This window comes from Pomacea canaliculata, linkage group LG1 (genome assembly GCF_003073045.1).
Source record: "Pomacea canaliculata isolate SZHN2017 linkage group LG1, ASM307304v1, whole genome shotgun sequence".
NCBI lineage: Eukaryota > Metazoa > Mollusca > Gastropoda > Architaenioglossa > Ampullariidae > Pomacea > Pomacea canaliculata.
Genome location: NC_037590.1, coordinates 11,490,590 through 11,509,566, shown reverse-complemented (window position 1 = coordinate 11,509,566; position 18,977 = coordinate 11,490,590). Strand labels below are relative to the sequence as shown.

At 38.5% G+C, this 18,977-nt stretch overlaps 1 protein-coding gene across 12 annotated transcripts in view; it reads left to right on the top strand.

The window, feature by feature from the left end:
- The window catches only part of LOC112568145 (RNA binding protein fox-1 homolog 2-like), a 45,876-nt gene extending 32,771 nt beyond the window's left edge, over window positions 1-13,105 (top strand). For 10 of the 12 annotated variants that reach the window (XM_025245321.1, XM_025245277.1, XM_025245294.1 and 7 more), the window contains 6 exons: window positions 1,884-1,944; window positions 3,290-3,446; window positions 3,669-3,729; window positions 4,550-4,659; window positions 5,447-5,516; window positions 5,893-13,105. In XM_025245321.1, the coding sequence (XP_025101106.1) occupies window positions 1,884-1,944; window positions 3,290-3,446; window positions 3,669-3,729; window positions 4,550-4,659; window positions 5,447-5,516; window positions 5,893-5,937 (504 nt within the window). In that variant the 3' untranslated portion in view covers window positions 5,938-13,105. The remainder of the gene's footprint in view (window positions 1-1,883; window positions 1,945-3,289; window positions 3,447-3,668; window positions 3,730-4,549; window positions 4,660-5,446; window positions 5,517-5,892) is intronic. The other 2 variants (XM_025245328.1, XM_025245286.1) reach the window with 1 other exon arrangement.
- Window positions 13,106-18,977: the final 5,872 nt, after the last annotated feature.

The window sequence follows — 18,977 nt, the reverse complement described above, 5'->3', positions numbered from 1 at the left end:
CAGGTAAAAATTAGCTTTTTGATAGGACTGAATGATTATTGAAATAAAAGATTGCAGCTTTTAGCCACCATAAATTGAGCTAAAGGGAACATGCCTAAACACTAAAGTGAGAATACTTTTATATTTTAGCAGTTTTAATAAAACCTGTCTTGCGGATACCATTTAAAACAAAATAAAAGTTAATCAGATAGTTGGGATTATCAGTTTTGCCTCATGAAAGTTTGACTATATATTTTTTCTTTCCTTTTTGTTTTTTGAACATGCCTGCCCACTTAAGAGGGATACTATGAATTACAAATCTTTTTGGAGAAAGATTACTGATTATGTACAGATAAAAATTAGGGGTGTGTGTGTGTATATATATATGTTATTTATACACTTGAAAATCTGATAAGTAACGAGGATTTTGCAATGACTTATTTTTTAAAGAAGCTTACTAAGCTTCTGTTTATCGATACTACAACTGACAGCAGAAATATCAGTAAAAGTGTGATTTTTAAACTCATGAGCTTTCATGGAAGAATATTTCAGTTGTTAGCTCCTTTTATTCATAAAACTTTTTGAAAAAAAGGTGTTATTTTTGGCTTTACAAATATCAGAGCAAACACATTTTTTTCAGTATGTTTTCAACTATCGGTTTAGGACAATACCATTAATAACATTTTTGTGGAGAGAGAAGTAAATCTGTCAGAATCCTGGTTAAAACATTTTTCTGCAGCAACATATATAGAAATTCTGAGATCAGTAGATCTGTTATATCTGTTAGATATATAGGAGAGCTGACAGAAAATGAGATATTTGCTTAAAAATTAAAACATGCAGGTGGAACATTTGTTTCAAAATTATAAGCAAGCTTGAGCTTGACTGACAGTAGTGAAATCAGAAAAAATAGTTTATCTAGTTACCAAAAAAAAAAAAAAAATTTTCAGTAAGTATACAAATACATGACATATATTTAGATAGAGAGAACATTTTGAATGATCTGTTATATCTTAAATACCAGGGATATAATTATATTGGTACCATTTAGTCACACTCAGATTTGTACTGATTTTTGTAAAGATATTAAGTATGTGTGCAACCCTTTTTAAAGATTGGGCAGGCGTGTTCAGTTTTAGATTGGAAATGGAGCTTTATTATTAATTTTTTTAATGATTCACATTCTGACTTCAGGCAGGAGATTTGAGAAGCGATTAAAGAAGAAGCCTTAAAATAGCAATTCATCAAGATGGATTACATTTCTAAATACAGTTGTATTTTAAACTGCTGCGTGAATGCATAAAATTAAAACCATGCCAAGAGTTGTAACAAGTGTTGTGCAAATTAGTAAGGCTTTTGTTGGGAGTCCTGTTTGAACTAAGCTCTCAATGATGTGAACACCACTAAAGACTTTTACATTGAAGATTTAAATCAACTGTTCTGTAGGATTTTCAAATAATAACAATTTTCAAAATTTGCAAAATGGTGGGTTTACGCAGCTTTTAAAAAACATTTTTAAAAAAGCAAGCTCCAATTCCAATCTGGAAAGTGTATAATATTGTTGAAGTGGACCACATGTTTACAAAATATTGCAATGTGCCCAAATTAATGTCTGCCAACAGTATAATAATTAATTCATTGTCTTTTCTTTTAATAACTTGGCTTTTAAAATTAGAATGTTCATTGATAATGTTAAATTTTGTGGCAGCAAAAAGATTAAATTGTGCTTTTTAAATAGAAAGCTTTTTCTGTTAAATCATGAAGCAGGATTGTTTTTGTTGGTCAAAATTAACTAAAAGTGGTCCACTTCAAGTCATTCCTGTTTGCTGCTGACTTTTCTGTGAATGTATATTTGTGTGCGTGTTTGATGTAATACTGAATCTAATTGATGATTCTACAACTAGGTTAACAATGCCACTGCCCGTGTTATGACCAAAAAAGTTGCTGCACCCACTATCCCAAATGGTAAGCTGTCAAAACGTCCAACATCCTCTACAGCCAGATAGTGTCATGAGATACAGCAAGCTTATGTCTTTTGGTGTTTCCATTGTTAAATGTAAAAACCTTTAAACGAGCAGTCGATGAAGCAAGAGAGGATGCACATATGCAAAAGTTTTGGCTCATATATGCTTTACTGTAGTTTCTCTTTACAAGGATTTCTCCTCATGCAAAAAGCTTTTTTTACCACCTTTTTTCAGCTTATGAAATATTGCTACTTGAGTTTCCAGGGCATTTTTAGAAATAATGTTAGCTTTCATTTGTGCATCCATTTGTCTTGCTTTGTGCAGTTTTGAAATTGAAGTCTGCATGCTGTAAATCATGAAACTATCTGCAGGCTTTTTTTTTTTTTTGGTTGTTGTTTTTGGGGTTTTTTGGTTTTTTATTTTTGTTTGTTTGGGGTTGGTGTGGTGGGATAGGAACTCACATTTAGCAGCTGAGGAAAAGGAAAATATTGTACTTATTTCCCATTTTAACAAGTTGTCAGGAAGAGCATGCATAAGACTTTGCTTTTATTTGTTAAGGTACCATATCGTTGTTTAATTATAGCTTTATATTTAACCTTTAGTTCATTATTTTACTTTAAAATATATATTTGCATATTCTCATCCCCTTCCTCACTTTCGCTTGCATGTGTGATTGAGACTGAATGCAGGTGTAACTCAAACTTGAATATACATACGGTGAATGCATAGAAATGCAGTGTGGGTTACTTTATATTTTTTTAATCAGTTAACATCGTCTTAAATGTTTTATTTGTTTATTTGAGATGATCTAGCATGACCCTTTTTGATTGGATCACTTTGTATTGCCACAGCCAATTGTAGAGTTGCAACCTGCATATTGCCTAGCTCATGATTCTAATAATGCCCATGTATGGTGCACCCATGGCTTGACCAAAAAGCCATGTGTTTTTCTGTAAATTTGGTGGCTGGGACACTGCTTTTTTTGTATCTCCCACAATGATTCTAGTAACTTGCACTAAAATTATTTACTACATCTTTCTACCAGAGTGTGAGCTTTATTTGTTGAGTGATGGTAATGTTAAGTATCATAAATTAACAGTCTTGTGTAGGAAGCATTGAATGAGACTGGTTTGTGGCCAAAATGCGTTAGTGTGGAATGTGAATCCTTCAGGTGGAATGTTCAAGAAATACATATTTCTCTAATAAGATGGACTGCATAGAGTGCTTTTTGCTGCCAACTGATATGTAACAGTACTGTTTTCCAGTATCAGTCAGATAATCTTATTTTTGCAGTACAATCATAGACAAAATAAGCATACAGACTTATTACATATTTGATCTTGTAGCAGCAGCACTAAGAGGTGTAGCTTTGACACGAGGGCGGGCTGCAGCAGCAGTTGCAGCACGAGGAGCATACACGGCAGCAGCAGCTGCTGCCGCTGCTGCTGCTTTAAGGCACCCAACACCCCTAGCAGCTGCTCCAACAGCCATACCCTACGCACCGTAAGTTACAACCTTGTTTATAAAGACCGACTTAAAGCAAATACAGGACTAGTGCCATCAACATTCTGTTTATATATTTTTGTTAAATGAAAATATAATTAAATATTTAGACAGATTTGTTTTCAGTAAATGGAACTCAGATTTTGTCTTGAGATAGGTTCATAGTAGCATGAAAGACAGTTACAAAATACAATTTAATAAGAATTTTATTGGTCCCATTAGGAGTGTTTATCAAGAGCCTTTTTTGGCTACGTATACAACAGATGGTGCACCACGATATCAGGTATAACTTTTGTTCTTCTACTACTAGGACGCAATGCATTTGTAATACAATAAGTAGCTCAGTGAGATTTTCAACATGGTCCTTTGCAGGGTTTTAACCACAAACAAAAAAAATAGCTGCAATAGTGCATAGGCAACACTCACAACCTAATAGGCTGCCATCCTTTGATAGAAATATATGTGAAACAACAGGAGCCCTTTGTAAATCTTTACCTCTTCATGGCCAATAATCCAGCACTTTATTTGTGAATAAAAATCCCAAGTCCAGGTGTTAACAATAAGGCCATAGTGAAACAGATGCTGAAGATATTTTTTATTTACTACTATGCTGTTATGTCCATTTGTTGAATTTATTGTCCTAGATTAGCCTGCTTAATCTGAGTATTTTCATGAGGAAGACTCTACTAAGTGGAAACTTTGTACAGCTAACAATACTGCCTGTAACCCCCTTTATAAATGCCATACCAGCTTTCGTCATAGGGTTACAATTGTACAATTGACTACCGATTACAGAGTTATTTGATGTCAATATTTTAATGTTTTACAAATGTTGCACATCATTATTTTATTGTGTTCCTGAAGTACGATTGAAATATGCTTCACTATGTGGTTTGAGTTTAGTAAAACTTTTATTTTCTGATGCAATTGACAGTTAACATAAAAGAGACTTATTTGCAAGGTCTATAAGACACTGGTGAAAATAGGGAGGGTGTGTATAATGAAATTTGTCACTAAAAGCAATCTAAGGCTGCCAAAGAAGAAATTTATTTTTGGCTTTTAACTAAACATTGCTTCCATTTAAGATACAATTAACTTTACAGCTGGTGACAACACAGCCATATGCTACTGCAGCTGGCTTCCCAGCAGCTGCCGCAGCTGCACGGTATGCAATACCTGCTGCAATGGCTTCAGCAGCCACCTATGCACCAGGGTAAGCAAAAAGTACTTTTATCGATGAAGCATATTGCTCCCCAAATCTATTTTCATTTAAAGCAGGAAAGCTTTTAATACTTTAAACTGTTTTCATTATTTTGTTGACATTATTTATTAGCATTTTTCTTGTAACATAGAAGAAGCAGCCAATTTGATGATTTTCCTCTGAGTGGTATGCCTGTGCAATCTTGAATCGATCCATTAGCAAAGTAATAAAATATTTATCAGCAGTACAGCAAGGATCACAGGTACGGTGTGTGGATGGTGTTTTGTGATAGACATTTATATTCCTAGATGAGGCACCTGTTCACAGGGTGGCTCTGTGGATATTGTCCTATTATGTTGGTTTTCTCCCCATTTGTTTTCACTCACCCCTTTCCCTAAAGTGCTGGCATCGCAAATATACATGAATATACTTGGGGTCAAGAATTGAACTGGAAATCTGAGACAATGAATAATTAGAGATTAGTAACAAGGCATCAGAGAGTACACTTCTTTTTATATAATGGTGTGTTTATATTCTGTAACACAAGAATGGAAGGAATTATTAACTAGTATATTGTGCTGAGATAGCTTTGTCATTAAACAAAAAGACTTTTGCGTTAAAAGGGGGCAAGCCGACACTGTTCAAGCTACTGCACCCTCTTCCACAGCATTACTTGCTTTAATTCTATCAGTGCTGTCACACAAATTTACTTGCTCTTGTAATGACATCCTTAATATGGCAATTATGTTTCTAGGCCTGATGTATAACCGTTATGTTCTGTTGGTAACTGCATTGACAGATATGCTGGACGAGAATATGCTGCTGAACCTTACATTGGGCACAGTATTGGGCCAGTCACAGGCTATGGGGTATGATGTATAAACTTCATATTTCAAAACAGCAAATATAGCTATCAGCTTGAAGGCTAAAGATTCTTGCTGTCATTACATATCTTTCGTGAGTAATTAAGCATACATATAAGAGAAAGAATAAAATAATGAAATTTTGTGTGCATGGAAAATCCGAAAGGTATAAGCTACTCCCTCATACTTCACACATCATCTTTGCATTTTTCTAGTTGTATGCCATGCTGAGAAATTGTAAAAAGCACTGTTGAAATAAAGTGTTTATATGTAATTTGTTTAGCTTGGTTTTCCTCTCAGACTAAATCATATCTATTTTTTAATGCAAATATTGTGTGATAGGCTGAAGTGTGTTTTATCATTTGTGACCACTTACTTTCAGGCAACAGTATATAGAGGTGGATACCAAAGGTTTGCACCATACTGAGTGAAGGATAATCAACAGTGAGAAAGGAGCATTTCCGAAACTACTGTTCTTCCAGGGAGATGGCAGAAACTATGTGGCTCTTCTGTACGATCATTTTCATCCATTTGTTGGGTGGTGTATGATCATATTGGAAGGTAGAGGGTACGATAGTAACATTGGGGAGCCGCATTGTTTTGTTGATAATTAGTGGTCTGGAGCAATTCTGTTAGGCTTGTTTCCAACCACAGCTGTGCAATCAATACCTTGAAAACTAGCATGGTGCTTTTGGGAAAAGCTGCTTAAATATACACATTTTCCCCCAGTCAGAAGTCTCTAAAAACCTTTGTAGATCTTTGTCCAGCTAATCCCTTCTCCTTCTTTACCCCATCTCTCCCAAATGCTATTTAAATCTTTACAAATTTTCCTTTTTCTTTTCTCACATAAAACTAAGCTATGCTTTCTTGCCATCTGTCTTCTGTGTCCTGAGCTCAGTACCACAGAGTAGTTGTGTAAGCAGCACAGAGATTGATCTGTTGAGAAATACTCATTCAGCAAGCTTTATTTTGAACAAATATATCTAGTCACGTGTATGTACATGTAACCTTTTACCTCCAGTTGTTTTATTTGTAATTCCTTGCCCTCTGCAGCAACAATTCAGAAATTTCTTGTTTTCACACTTTGCTCTCTGTAATTCTGACTTAACATTATTGTTCTCTTTTTTGGTGAAGCCTTATCTCTTGGTTTGCTGAAAGAAACTTAAAAAGAAACATGCTTTTCTCTTAAAAGGTTTTCTGCTAGGTTTTTTGCTGCAGAGATAATAGGATGGATCTATTATATGCGCCTAATACCCTTTCTGTAGTTGTCAAACCTAACAAAAGAGACTATGGGTTTTGGTCGGCACTGTGTGAGACACAGTACTATGTGTATGCCATTACAGGTGTTTTTACATGCAGGAATAGTGTTACACACTGATGTTAAGGAGTTCATTTATTTATTGATTTAACATCCCCACTAAAAAGTGAGTACAAATGATCAGACAGTGTTTTGTAGATTGCTTTAAGGGGAATATTTGAAAGTACTATGTCTCTTGCTATATCAAGCGTAAATATTTAGGGGATCTGGGATATGGAATGCAGATCTAAGCCCATCTTATCCATGTTTGAGAAATCCTATGAAGCTGTTTCTTAAATGATCAGGATTTGTCAAACGTGAAACCTCAGACAATCCTTGTTCCAAGGATTTTTCTTGCAATTTTATCAAGTTCTTCCCTTTTAAACTGTTTTGTGCCAGTGAAGTATTGAATCATCTGTAAATATATGCACATACAAACTTTTTTTTTTGTCTTGGTTTCGTTACCCAAAAGTCGAAAATACTTACATTTTTTGAGTCTTAGGTTTTGCGTAAGACTGTACACATGAAAAGGAACTGTTGTGAAGGATTGAAGATGAGGTGGCCTTTTTTTTTTTTAAACTGTTTTCACCAGTGCTGCTTCTCAGCATCGGCTTTAACTGCTGCTGAAGTACAGGATTCTCCACATTTACGATGTATGTAATGTGATGTAAAATGAACTTTTGCACACTGGAATCAAATGAGAACTTCCTGTGACTTACCCTTCCCTCTGACTTTGTATGGAGGACTTTTTCTCAAGTTCGGCCCAGCTGTTCTATCACTAGTATTACCAAATCAGGTGGTATTCACATGTCATAAGGGAGATGTTTTCTGACGATAGATCTGAGCGACAGTTCTTTAGATCAGAAGTAATAGCTGATTGGTCGGTTGAATGTTCATTAGTGTGTATGTGTGCGCACGTGCTTGTGTGTGTGTGTGCGGGCGTGCGCTTGTGTTAGTTACATGATTTTGAAAGTATTCGCCATCTGGGGGTTCAAAATCTGTGCTGCATTCATCTGTGTACACTGTTATAGTTTTTTAACTGGTGCTAAATGTATTTGTTTTATATTTTACAAACACTGAAATTCTTCCCGTTAAGCTGAATAGTTACACATTACTGACATGACTGATGGAATGCATGTGACATAGTGTCCATTTAAACATGGAACAGCAAATAACTTGCCAAAAGCAGATTTTAGTCTTGCCTGTATCTCTTGAGTCATTTTTTTAATATATAAAGATCGTACTGGCTACATCTGGCAGGTTTCTACACTTCCCAGAGCCATTTTCTGTGTGAGGGAATTAATTCCTGACTAAAATCAGAATGATTCTCCATTTATAAATACTCCGAATAAGCGTTTGGTATAGGCTGGTTCATTGAAACTGTTCTGGTTAAAGTATTGTTTGAAATCTCAAGTTTTTAATAATTTTTGAATTTCTATTTGCAATTCTGTTACCTGATATTTATTTATACCTTTTTGACAACAATTTCATAAAGTTAATATCTTGCAAGAATCAAAAAATTTTAATTTATTCATTAAAATGATAAAAATGTTATTTGTATAATTTAGTCTTTCTGGTCTTGTGTTAGTATGGACTGTGGACTGTCGTCCATATAAAAAAAAATGAATCTGTTGGTGTTGCTGAAGTCCACCAGCAAGTAATAGGAAACAGCCTTATTATTAAGCTTCTATCATCAGTTCTTGACTTTCCTGTTCTGTAAAGATTTTTTTTAAGATCTCTTTCAAGTTGCATCCATGCACTTGCAAAACTGTTGTCATCTCACTCTTCTTAGTAGCTCATACAAAGTGAGCCATTCACTGCCATTTTAGTCATATAGTGTGTCATCTAGTCTTAAATTTAGTCAGTTCCTGCTATAGTCAAATAACTGATGACCCCATTCTTTTCTAATTTTGTTTAGAAAACTCTGAGTTTTGAAAGTTATTACTGATTTATTTAGTTAAAATTAGGGGACAAATAGTAATAATGTGAAGTTCAAGTCTTTTGGCTGACATTTCTAGTTAACTTGGCACTTAATCTTCTGAAAAAAGGAAAGTGGTGGGGAAAAGAAAACAGACATCAGTATATCTGATTAGCATTTTCTATTGAACATGAAATACTGCTTCCCATGACATGAGACTCCTTTAGATATAAAGGCCTAGTAGAAAGAAAACTATGCCATGTGCTAAGTAGGTCATCACTTGATGTAGCATGTTATCCACAAAGCCAGTGGTGTGTTGCAGCTGAGTCATTGTTGGCCATGAACTTGTCATGTTAGGATGTGATTGACTTGCCTGGATATGCCATGTTGTTCTTCCATGTCTTTGGCTGGGATGCTCCCACACAGCATGCTCTTGCATGGGGTGCTTGGTTTGATATATATGTGTACAACTTCACAATGGATTTAATGGTTCTACATAGCCTTTCTTTTTTTATTTGCTTTATTTTACCCTGCTCCCCCTTTTTACTGTGTAAAACTATATAACACTAAGGGTAATCATTTCTTGAAAAGTGTATCCTAGTCATGCTGATAAGGATAGTGGTCAGCCCCCTAGTCTTTTTTTTTAATATATAAATCAGAAAACATTTCCTGAGAGGCGAACATAGGGGGGGCGGGCATCATTTACAGTTTACTGAGTCTTTTTTTTTTCCTTTTTTTTTTTCTTTTTTTTTTTTGTAGGCAGTCAAAATCTGCATATGGTAAGAGCATCTGTTGCCTCAAATGTGAAGTGTTGCACAGAAAAGAAACATTTTGTACTTGAAATATTGTCTTGCATTCATTCATACTGTTGTTTTCTGTAACTGGAAGTATTGGGCTTGCCAGTGGACATGCATGTATAAGTAATGCTACCACTCAGTGACTTGCAATCAAACTTCTGGAAGCATGATGGTGGGTTTTTACATCATGTATGTATGTATCTTGTCTGCACATTGCATTTTTAACTCTTTTGTGGACAGAACAATAAACAGTTGTCTAGCATATCTGTATATTACACATAATTGTCACAGTAGACAGTGTCATCTGTCATTCTTGTACTTTATACTTTGTACGGGATTTCTTTTCTTGATTTTTTTTAAAAATTTTATTTCTTCTTTTTTCTGGCATTGATGATTAACATTTGCAGAGGTAATTGCTAAGATTTTATGTTGGAATCAGCACATCTCTACCATTCTGGGTGATCTGCTTGACTAGAAACATGGCTTCATCACATGGGATTTGTGCTGCTTTTGTAGCGTGTTTCTGTGTCTACAGAGATGAGTCAGTTTCCCCTCTTTTTCTTTCCTTTACAGTTCCCAAACTCCCATTTTTTCGTATGCTGCCTTTGCACATTTAATCTTTCCATTTAATTGTAATTTCTAGATGTGGCACGAATTTGAAACAAATAAACTTATAATCCTCTTTCTGCTTTGCACTAGTTTGTACTAGCCCATGCATGTTAATGAGAATCCCATCCTGCTTTTGGAAAAATAAGGAATGGTAATTTTTCTTTTTCATATTTTTAACTATACGATTTTATAACAAGACAAATAATTTAGCTCATTTTGGGATTTAACTTACACAGTCAAACCCAGAAAGGATACAGATGGGCCTCTTATTAGCATGATTGCTGAATGTTGTTGATGCATGAACGATACATAAAACTTGTACTTAGAATTTAAACAGTGCATGGGAGTTGATTCAGATTGGCATGAAAGTTCGTGGTCGGTGTTGGTTACACTTCCAGCTGGATTACTAACTGACCTGGAAACAGCCAGTGTATATATTCCTTGCTAACTCTGCTTGTGAATGAGCTTTCGTTGTGCCATCCCCACCATTAAAAAAATATTTTCAGCTTGGATTTTATCAGCTACTTTTGTGATATTTCGATGACGTTATCACTTTGTAAAACATCCGCATTATACTAACCATCATTACTGAAGTTACCACTGTAAGAAGAGTCACACTCTTATTGCATGGATCTTTTGAACAACCTTGCCCAAGTTCACACGCAACGTGTTAAAAACTGTTTCGCTTGTCATGCAGTAGCACTTTAGTCCCATCTCAGCGCTTCCTTTTCAGGCAGCAAAGTTGCTGACGATTTATCGCCACCACCATCTCAGTGCTGCTTGAAAACAGCAGTGACAGCCTACTGTGCAATGGCCACATTTGTGATACTAGAGGAGGGGGGAAAAATGAAATTCGTCTATTTTTCATACAAGGCTCGGGGGACGGGGGAGTACGAGCCAGCAACCAAGGCTGTTAGGTCACGGCGAAGTAGCCAGCCCTGTAACCATCAGAGAGAGGGGACCACTGGACATGCTGTCTGGGGCGGTAGTTACGGAGCAATGTAAGTCGTTGCTCTGGTCAACATGGGAAACTCGAAGACAAGCGTCTTGTTGCAAAATTATAAAGCGGTGTTCAGACCCTGAAAATGTTTTACTCCCGTAGCCGTAGTTAGAAAGCGGTGGGAAAAGTTGCCCTGGGGTAAAGAAACGAAGAGGTGTCCACGGGTCTGGATCGCTATATAACTTCAGAAGCGAGACTTCCTTGAGTTCCTTATTTTGTCCTGAGGAAATGTCTTACTCTCGCTTCATAACCACAGCCCCCGGAGTCTGGAATTGGGCGATCAGTCGATCGATGTCGGAGGAAGGCAGTGTCTGTGCGTTATAATCGCATCCCATCATTCCCTTTTCAGCATCAGTCTACAAGTACAGATGCACGACAAAGTCTAGAGATCAAAGACTATCATAGATTATGCAGACCTGGTCTTATCTGTTTTTTTAATTATTCGTACATCATGCTAGGTTAATTCAGAAGTCTACTTGCCCGTTTTATAGTCGGTAAGTCGCACTTGGCTGTTTCCAGATGGAGAGCGCGAAGCTGGAGAGTTAAGCATGCTAAAAAAAAATCATGTTTAACATCATTGCTGTCATCATCATTATTATTATATCGTGTTTTGACTGCTGTTCCTGGGCATGCCTGTAAATCTTTTCTTAACAAACGTTGTGCTTGTTTGACCATAGATTAAGGCTAATACACCCACTGCAAGCTTTCATTTCATGACGTGCATGCGTATTTTAAAGGCCTAACAAAGGCAGCTGTACTCGTCCCTTTTATTTATTTATTTGAACATCCGTTTTCTCTATGTGCTGAATCTTATCGTCGTTGGTGATTGTCAGTTGTTAGCCTGTTATCCGAAAAGCACACTACGTATTTTTATTGTGTAAGTTCACACTGCATAGACCTTACCCTGCCGGATCAGCTTGTCGCCACTCAGCAAATGCCTCTATCATCTATATAGTTGATTTTTTCAGCTCTACCTCTCCAGCCGCTCTCCCGTTCCAACCCCCAAAAACCCACTCCACTTTCCACCTCCCACCTCCCACCCCGATGCGGTGAGCTATACATTCTGGACACAGTTGCTATAGTGCATCCTTTAAATTTCCAGCTATAAACTACCACATACATATACATCACGAAGAAATATTTTACAAATTTTAAAAGCCTGCTTGGCTGGAGTTTTTCTTTTTTTCTTTTTTTTTTTTTTTTTTTTCGTTTTCGCTTCTAGCAGATTTTGTTCAAGGATTTATTTTTACTGGAAACAAAATGGGCATGAAAAATGCCTTTTCCTTCAACTTAATTTTTTAATATACTGTGTTTCATATCTTCAAATTGATTAAACGAGCTTAAAATTTTGGTCCAGCTATCGAAATGTTTAGATTAATTAAAATGGGCGACATTTACACAAAAAAAGGTATGAGCACCAAAACTATTTTACAACTGTTGATTTCTTACCGCCTACCTCTAAACTTAGTATGCCCCCATCAATACCACTTGTTTATTGGAGTATTAAAGGTCGGATAACACCGACGAAGATGCACTGCGAGGTGGTTACAGATGGACGAGCGGTATAGAAATCTGGTGCAACACCTGGCTGTCCGCTCTGTCCATCCAAGCGATACACACACCGAGTCCGCTGCTGAAATACTGAGTCTGGCTTTGATGATCGTCAGACTAGAATTGTCCATTACTATTTTCACAAATGCTCATTGACTACAGCCATCTCTCTCGCACAAGCGCGCCTGCCGAGATACCCGAATTCTACAGGACGGCGCTATCCTTCTACTGATGGGGCCATTGGAACGTTCGTTCATCTCTGCCCAGACTTCACAAGTGCGTACCCAGGCGCTCAAATCACACGTTGTCTCACGACTTAAGAAGTTTTTCCTACATTGCAGAAGTAAGGCATCTGAAATCGTACTGGCATCCAAAAAACTGCAATTGTGATAATAAAAGCGACGTTATACTGTCCAACCTCGCTAACCAGTGTATGATTTTTCTCTTTAGAGCTTGTTTTAATATCCTACCACGAGGTCTCTTATAAAGAAACTAGGACTCGAACATTATCTGAAATATTCTGAGTGAACATCAAAAACTCAACGAAGGCAACGCCTGTGCTGGAAAACGGCAAAGTGATGAATGTTTACCATTAGTTTACTCTAACCTAAGTGATACTCAGATGTTGCAAAGTGTGTAAATGTTATTTAGGAAAAGTATGTTTACAGAAATCGGGTACACCAGAACGACGTAGGAATTATAAGAACTATGCAAATGGTTTACCCCTACCGAGGTTCGATTGCGCATACATCTGACGGTGTCGCGCACATACACAAATTAAGGACACTTATCCAACCAGCAAACTTGTTATACGCTTCACACTGCGGAAGTATGGACAAACAACTCCACTAATTCCAAATTCTTATCTGGGTAACCGCCATGATCTAGTGGGGGTACTCGGACACATTTTTTTTTTCTTGTTCGGTAATAGCTGCATCACTCTTAAACGAAGAGTTTTGATGTGGAGTTATGGCAGTTTGTGCGCAGTACAGGCTAGTCTGCAGTGACCAACATGTATCTCCAAGTAGGTCAGCTCACAATGACCGTTATCGTGTTGGTCTCTCAAGAGAGCGATATTTTTATTTGCGAAAGTTGGTTCGCTGCACCGAAGATTGCGAGTAACGCTTCCATATAAATGTCATAATAAGTTTCAGATGCAGAACTTTATTGATTCCCGAAGATTCCGTGCGATGGCAAAGCTGCATTCACCGCATCTGTTCAGTGTGTCTATTCGTATCTAACTGTCCATTGTCTTGTCATTACTAGTCAGTGCAGAGTGCGACCGTAGTCGTGATGCTGCGCGCTACGTGAACAAACTATAGGTGGTAAACCGTTCCTGATCTGTGTGCAGGCCCCTGTGTTCACCAAAGATGTGAAAAGGAATGGGCTAAAAACGAAGGGGAAACTGCTGTCCCCAAAACACTGGGAGCCTTCCGATCGTGTCTTTGTACGGGTGTGCTGAAGAGGAGGCGTTAAGATGGCGCGAAAGTGATGCAAGCACGTACAACTTTGACTAACTGAAGACTGTTGATAAACAAATCTCCTCTGTGTGTATGTGTGCGTGCTCTCATGCATATTACCGTGCGTTTCACCTCGAGGCAGTTGGGCAGGGACAAATTCTATTTGTTTTGCTTACGCCCGCGGCTTCACACCCTCCTCCCGCCTCCATCTACAATACGGCGGCTACATGCGATTACCAGCATAAAGACGTATTCATGTGTGCGCTATTTGAGTATTAAAAGGTAAAGTTGGTAACTGCAAAATCTGCATTCGGTAGGGTTATCCAAGCTAACATAACGACCAACTGAAACTAAGATAGGACGCAGGCAATTCGTGTTGCAGACGAGAGTGAGGTTGGTCACTGGTGAGCTGTGCTAGGGAGGATATTTCGCCATCACTTCCTACAGCCCTCGCCCAACTTGCTTATCGCGTTATCATCGGTTCTCCTTCTGGCGCGCGCGCTTTCTACCTCTTTGTCCAGAAAGTCGTTAGACCGTCGGGGAACAACAGCATCCTTCGTGGCATAATGCCATGCTGCAGCATCTCCGTCCTTGACATTTTAGCATGCCGCTAAAGAATACGCAGTCGAGGGTGGGCCGAGTCAGTCTCCTGATAGAACAGTACTGCCCGCAAACGCGCAATTACTGGGAAGGTTTACTTGTTACCAGAGTTCTTTGCCATTTAGAAGTTATCTTTCGGTTTCGTTATTAGTTGCTTTATACAGTTTGTAAACCGTTTCACTTAAACAAAAAACGTGTATGTATATAGAATGGGGATGAAAGGATATTTTGGAATTATGAGTACGTCACAAAGTAGCCAGTAAAGATGCTAGAAATTATGCGAAAACTGTTAAGGTAATTAATACTTTATTGTTAATTATTAATACTTTAACGGCCTGCAGTGCCATCTCGTTTCTTGCTTTCGATGAGGAATAATGCTAAAAGTCACTCAACAAGGAGACTGTGAGGCAGACGCTGATAATCGTGTGCTTTGTTTCATCCTCAAGTTGGATGCAAGATTTAGGTCAGCTCACGTAATAGAATCGATACTTGGTCAGCCGGGGGGAAGCAGACAAAAGGAAGAGCCTCTCTCGCTTGCTTGCTAGCTCGTGTGGCGGCCGTCGACAGAAGGTTTTACTGTAACTACACGCTTTCGCTTCCTTGCTCCTCCTCCCCGCCGAACACACTTCCGTATCTGTGGCAACCGATCAGACGGCAGCGGTGGCTTATTGATCCAAGCGAGAGCCCCAACTGGCGGAAGGAGGAGCAGCGAAAGGAGCGGGTCCCGGGGAATGGGGGAGGGATGACTGAAATTTAGGCCTCGGCCATGTCTCGACACACTGGCAGCACTGGAGGAGAAGACGCGGCTAAGGATAACGATGTGTCACGGGCATCAGGCACCTAGACAAAGTTGGTGGGTGGGTGGGCGGTGTTGGGGGAAAGGGGGCGTGACCAGAGTCCGTCACTTCGTGGACTGACTAACGAGCTGCATCCTCTTGCCCTGCACGCATGACTCACAGTAGAGGTCAACCTTTGACCTTGCGCATCTCTAAACCCGACGAGTCGGGCAAAGGCACACTCTTTGACAAAGATTGAGATCAGAGCATCGATGCTAGTCACGACCTTATTTATAGATTGAACATTGTAAAGTATCGTTGATCTCTGAATCTTACTCCCGACGTACAGAAACATCTGTTGAAAACAAAGGAACAATAAGAAGTAAAGTGGTGGGCACTCGCGCCTCATCAAGTTAACGGACAGCTATTACAATTCACTTCCCAAATAAAACACTTGAAACTCTAAGCTCCCAAGACGCTATTGCAGGTTTCACACCTTTGGAACGAAGTGTCTGCAATTTTAGGATAGTAACGTCCAGAGAACCACAGGAAAACACTTGGTTTTCTGCAATTTAGCATTTCGAATGAAGGCGTTGGGGATCAGAGGTGATACATCATGGGCTAAAGATGGGTAGGAGTCCTATCCTGGTGATTGGTTTGCTGGGATTTTTTTTTTAATAGATGCATTTTGTTTTCAAACTTCTTGATAAATTGAAGGATTTGAAAATATGGGAGAAGTTTTTAATTTTCCGTGAAGAAGGGCCTAGGGGCAGAACAACTGGTCCTCGCTGGGAAGCACATTTGGCGCTGTTCACAAGAACAAAAGCTCGGGCGTCTTGCGAGAGATCACACAGGGGCGGCGCCTGTCAAAATGTCCGGGCTTAGCTTCTTTGGGCTGTGCAGTTTCACACGCTGGAGGGCTTTTTGCTTCTAAAGACGATGCTAGTCCCTGCACAGCCTCGTTTTCCATCGAAAGTAATTGTACAAGCAGGCACCGCCATCATGACACAACAGCCAATCCCGTATATCGTAGCTGCATTGGTCTGGGTAGCGGGGTTAGGATAAGTCTTGGTGTAAACAGTCGTAAAAAAAAAATAATAAACCAACAGCCTACTGAAGGAGTGCAGGAGGCGCGATAAAAAGGGGGAAAAACATTTCGCGTTTTTACTGCTTTGGTGTAAATACGATGCTGCTTCAATATTTTCACAATAACGTGCAAGAGTTATTGACAGGCATTAAATCCTCTGATTTTGTCTCGCACAAAAGGACACCTGATGGTGAGCACGTCAAATGTCCCAAACCCTGATACATCACTGGTAAAAACTTATCTTTACAACACATAATAATTTTCAAAAGTTTTGTAACCTGCAACCCTACATAAGGCCAGAAAAATAGCAGCGCATTGAGGCTTGTTTCGCCGATAAATGTGCGAGACCAGCCATTCGATGTGTCCACCATCTGCGGCTGGTGCCAGGACTGGTTGTCGATCTCGCTGTCACACACAGCTGCGTTGAGAGGCTCCCACCAGCAGTTCCGTGCACATCTGTGCCAAATATTTCTTGAAGAGACGTAAGTCAAAGAGTATATACAGCTTGTTAGAATACAACAGAAACATTTGCATGAAAAAAAAAAATGATTCACCCAAACGAAGGCCTAGAAGCAAGGGAGATAATAAAAACCGAAAGGACATCCAAAAATATGTCCGTAGTTATCTCCCTGTTATTTACATTCTGCGCTTTCCGTTCTCGTGAGGCTGACATCCCAAGACAACAGCTGTTAAATGTCGCATCATTCGTCATTAGTGCAAAGGACTCGCCATCAATTTGGTGTCAGAACTAACATTAAAGCTGTCAGCATTCACCTCGTGGAAGAATGCGCATCAAACGCCACGTTTTGAATGAACATAGCAGGTCATTAGAGGACATGAAGTTTGATTTGTTCTAATTAAATAGACCTTAGCTTAGGAGGGAACTTTTCTTATATTTCCTTCATCGAGCGTTTTAAGATTTTAGAGATCACACGGCTCGATGATAATAATGACAACATCTTTGGGACAAATAGGAAACGTTCTGCAACATCAACAGTTAAAAAGTAATTCTTGTTGAAACTACCTGATGTCGCTAGCTGGTAGAACAGCACAAAAAAAAAAAAAAAAAAAAAAATAAATCGTTTTTTCGAAATATGTATCAGTCGAGTAATGTTCTTACCACAAGTTCTTTTACAAGAAACACTGTAAACATATCATCATCAAAGGTGTTGAAGTAAACGCAGTTAGTTGCACAAGTGTCAGAAGAACGGAAAAATGTGTTTCGAAGTGGATACCGTTATCGTAGCTTAACAATTACTGACACGTACTTTCGCCCACACAGTAAAAATGGAACGCGTAAGATTTTATTTCAATGTTCTGGCTCTTTTTACATACACACCATCCATGGGCTTGTTGGAAGAACTGGTTACAGTGCAATCTATATCACTTCAATGGCCATCACGCAGTTATAGCAGCAGCAGTTGTACGGAATAATAGTAATTCTACGCATCTCTTACAAGACTACATCGCCATGTATAAAAGTTAAGGTAAATAATAACTATAAAGTCCACAACGAAAAGACTTAAACCAATATGGTAGGGGCACACTTCAAATGCATGCAAAATCCAGAAAATAAGAGTCAAGACAAATATAACCAGACATCCGAGGGTGGCCGTTAATCTAACAGATCCCAGAGAACAGAGAGGGATCATAAATATTTTGGCTGTGAGAAGAACGATCAGGGCATGGAAATTTAAGTTACGTGCTAAGCTATTCACAAACGTTTGCCAAACCAAATTAAGGACTTCGAAGGTTCGACGCTTCAGCATTTTGCCCGGTTAAGAATGACCTTTAAAAAAAATGAGTAGAAGAGCATTCACAACGGCAGTGATGAGTTAAAGAAGAGGAAGAAACAAGAAATTCAATACCAACACGAAAAGCACGTTTTGTGATGAGTTGATTTTTCGCAAGATGCATCTTAGAGGACTGTGTTGCAAGGGACTTAAGTGCGTTACTTCTTATGATACGTGAAAGTTATCTCCCATTACGAAAGCAACGTCTGCCCGCCATTCCCAGTTCTCTAACCCAGTACAGCCGTGCTTTTCAATGAACGATAATTATATTCCTAATTATCCAGTATGCTGTCTTGTATCGGAAACCATTCGTGGCGCTTAATGATACAAAGGGTAGTCAATCTGCTGGGGCTGTGTATTAAAAAATAAAAAAAAGGAAACTGCCACATTCTTTATCAATGAGCCATATAACGTACGCCAAGTATTCACAGATGGTAGATGGAGTAGTTGCTGTAAAAGTGAAGCATAAATTATTATCGTCAGATTATGCTGTCCTGCTGTAGGTGCATTTTTTAGAAAATATTTTAAAGAAAAGTGTTTCGGTACCTTCGACAGTTATAAAAATTGCCAAGGAATACA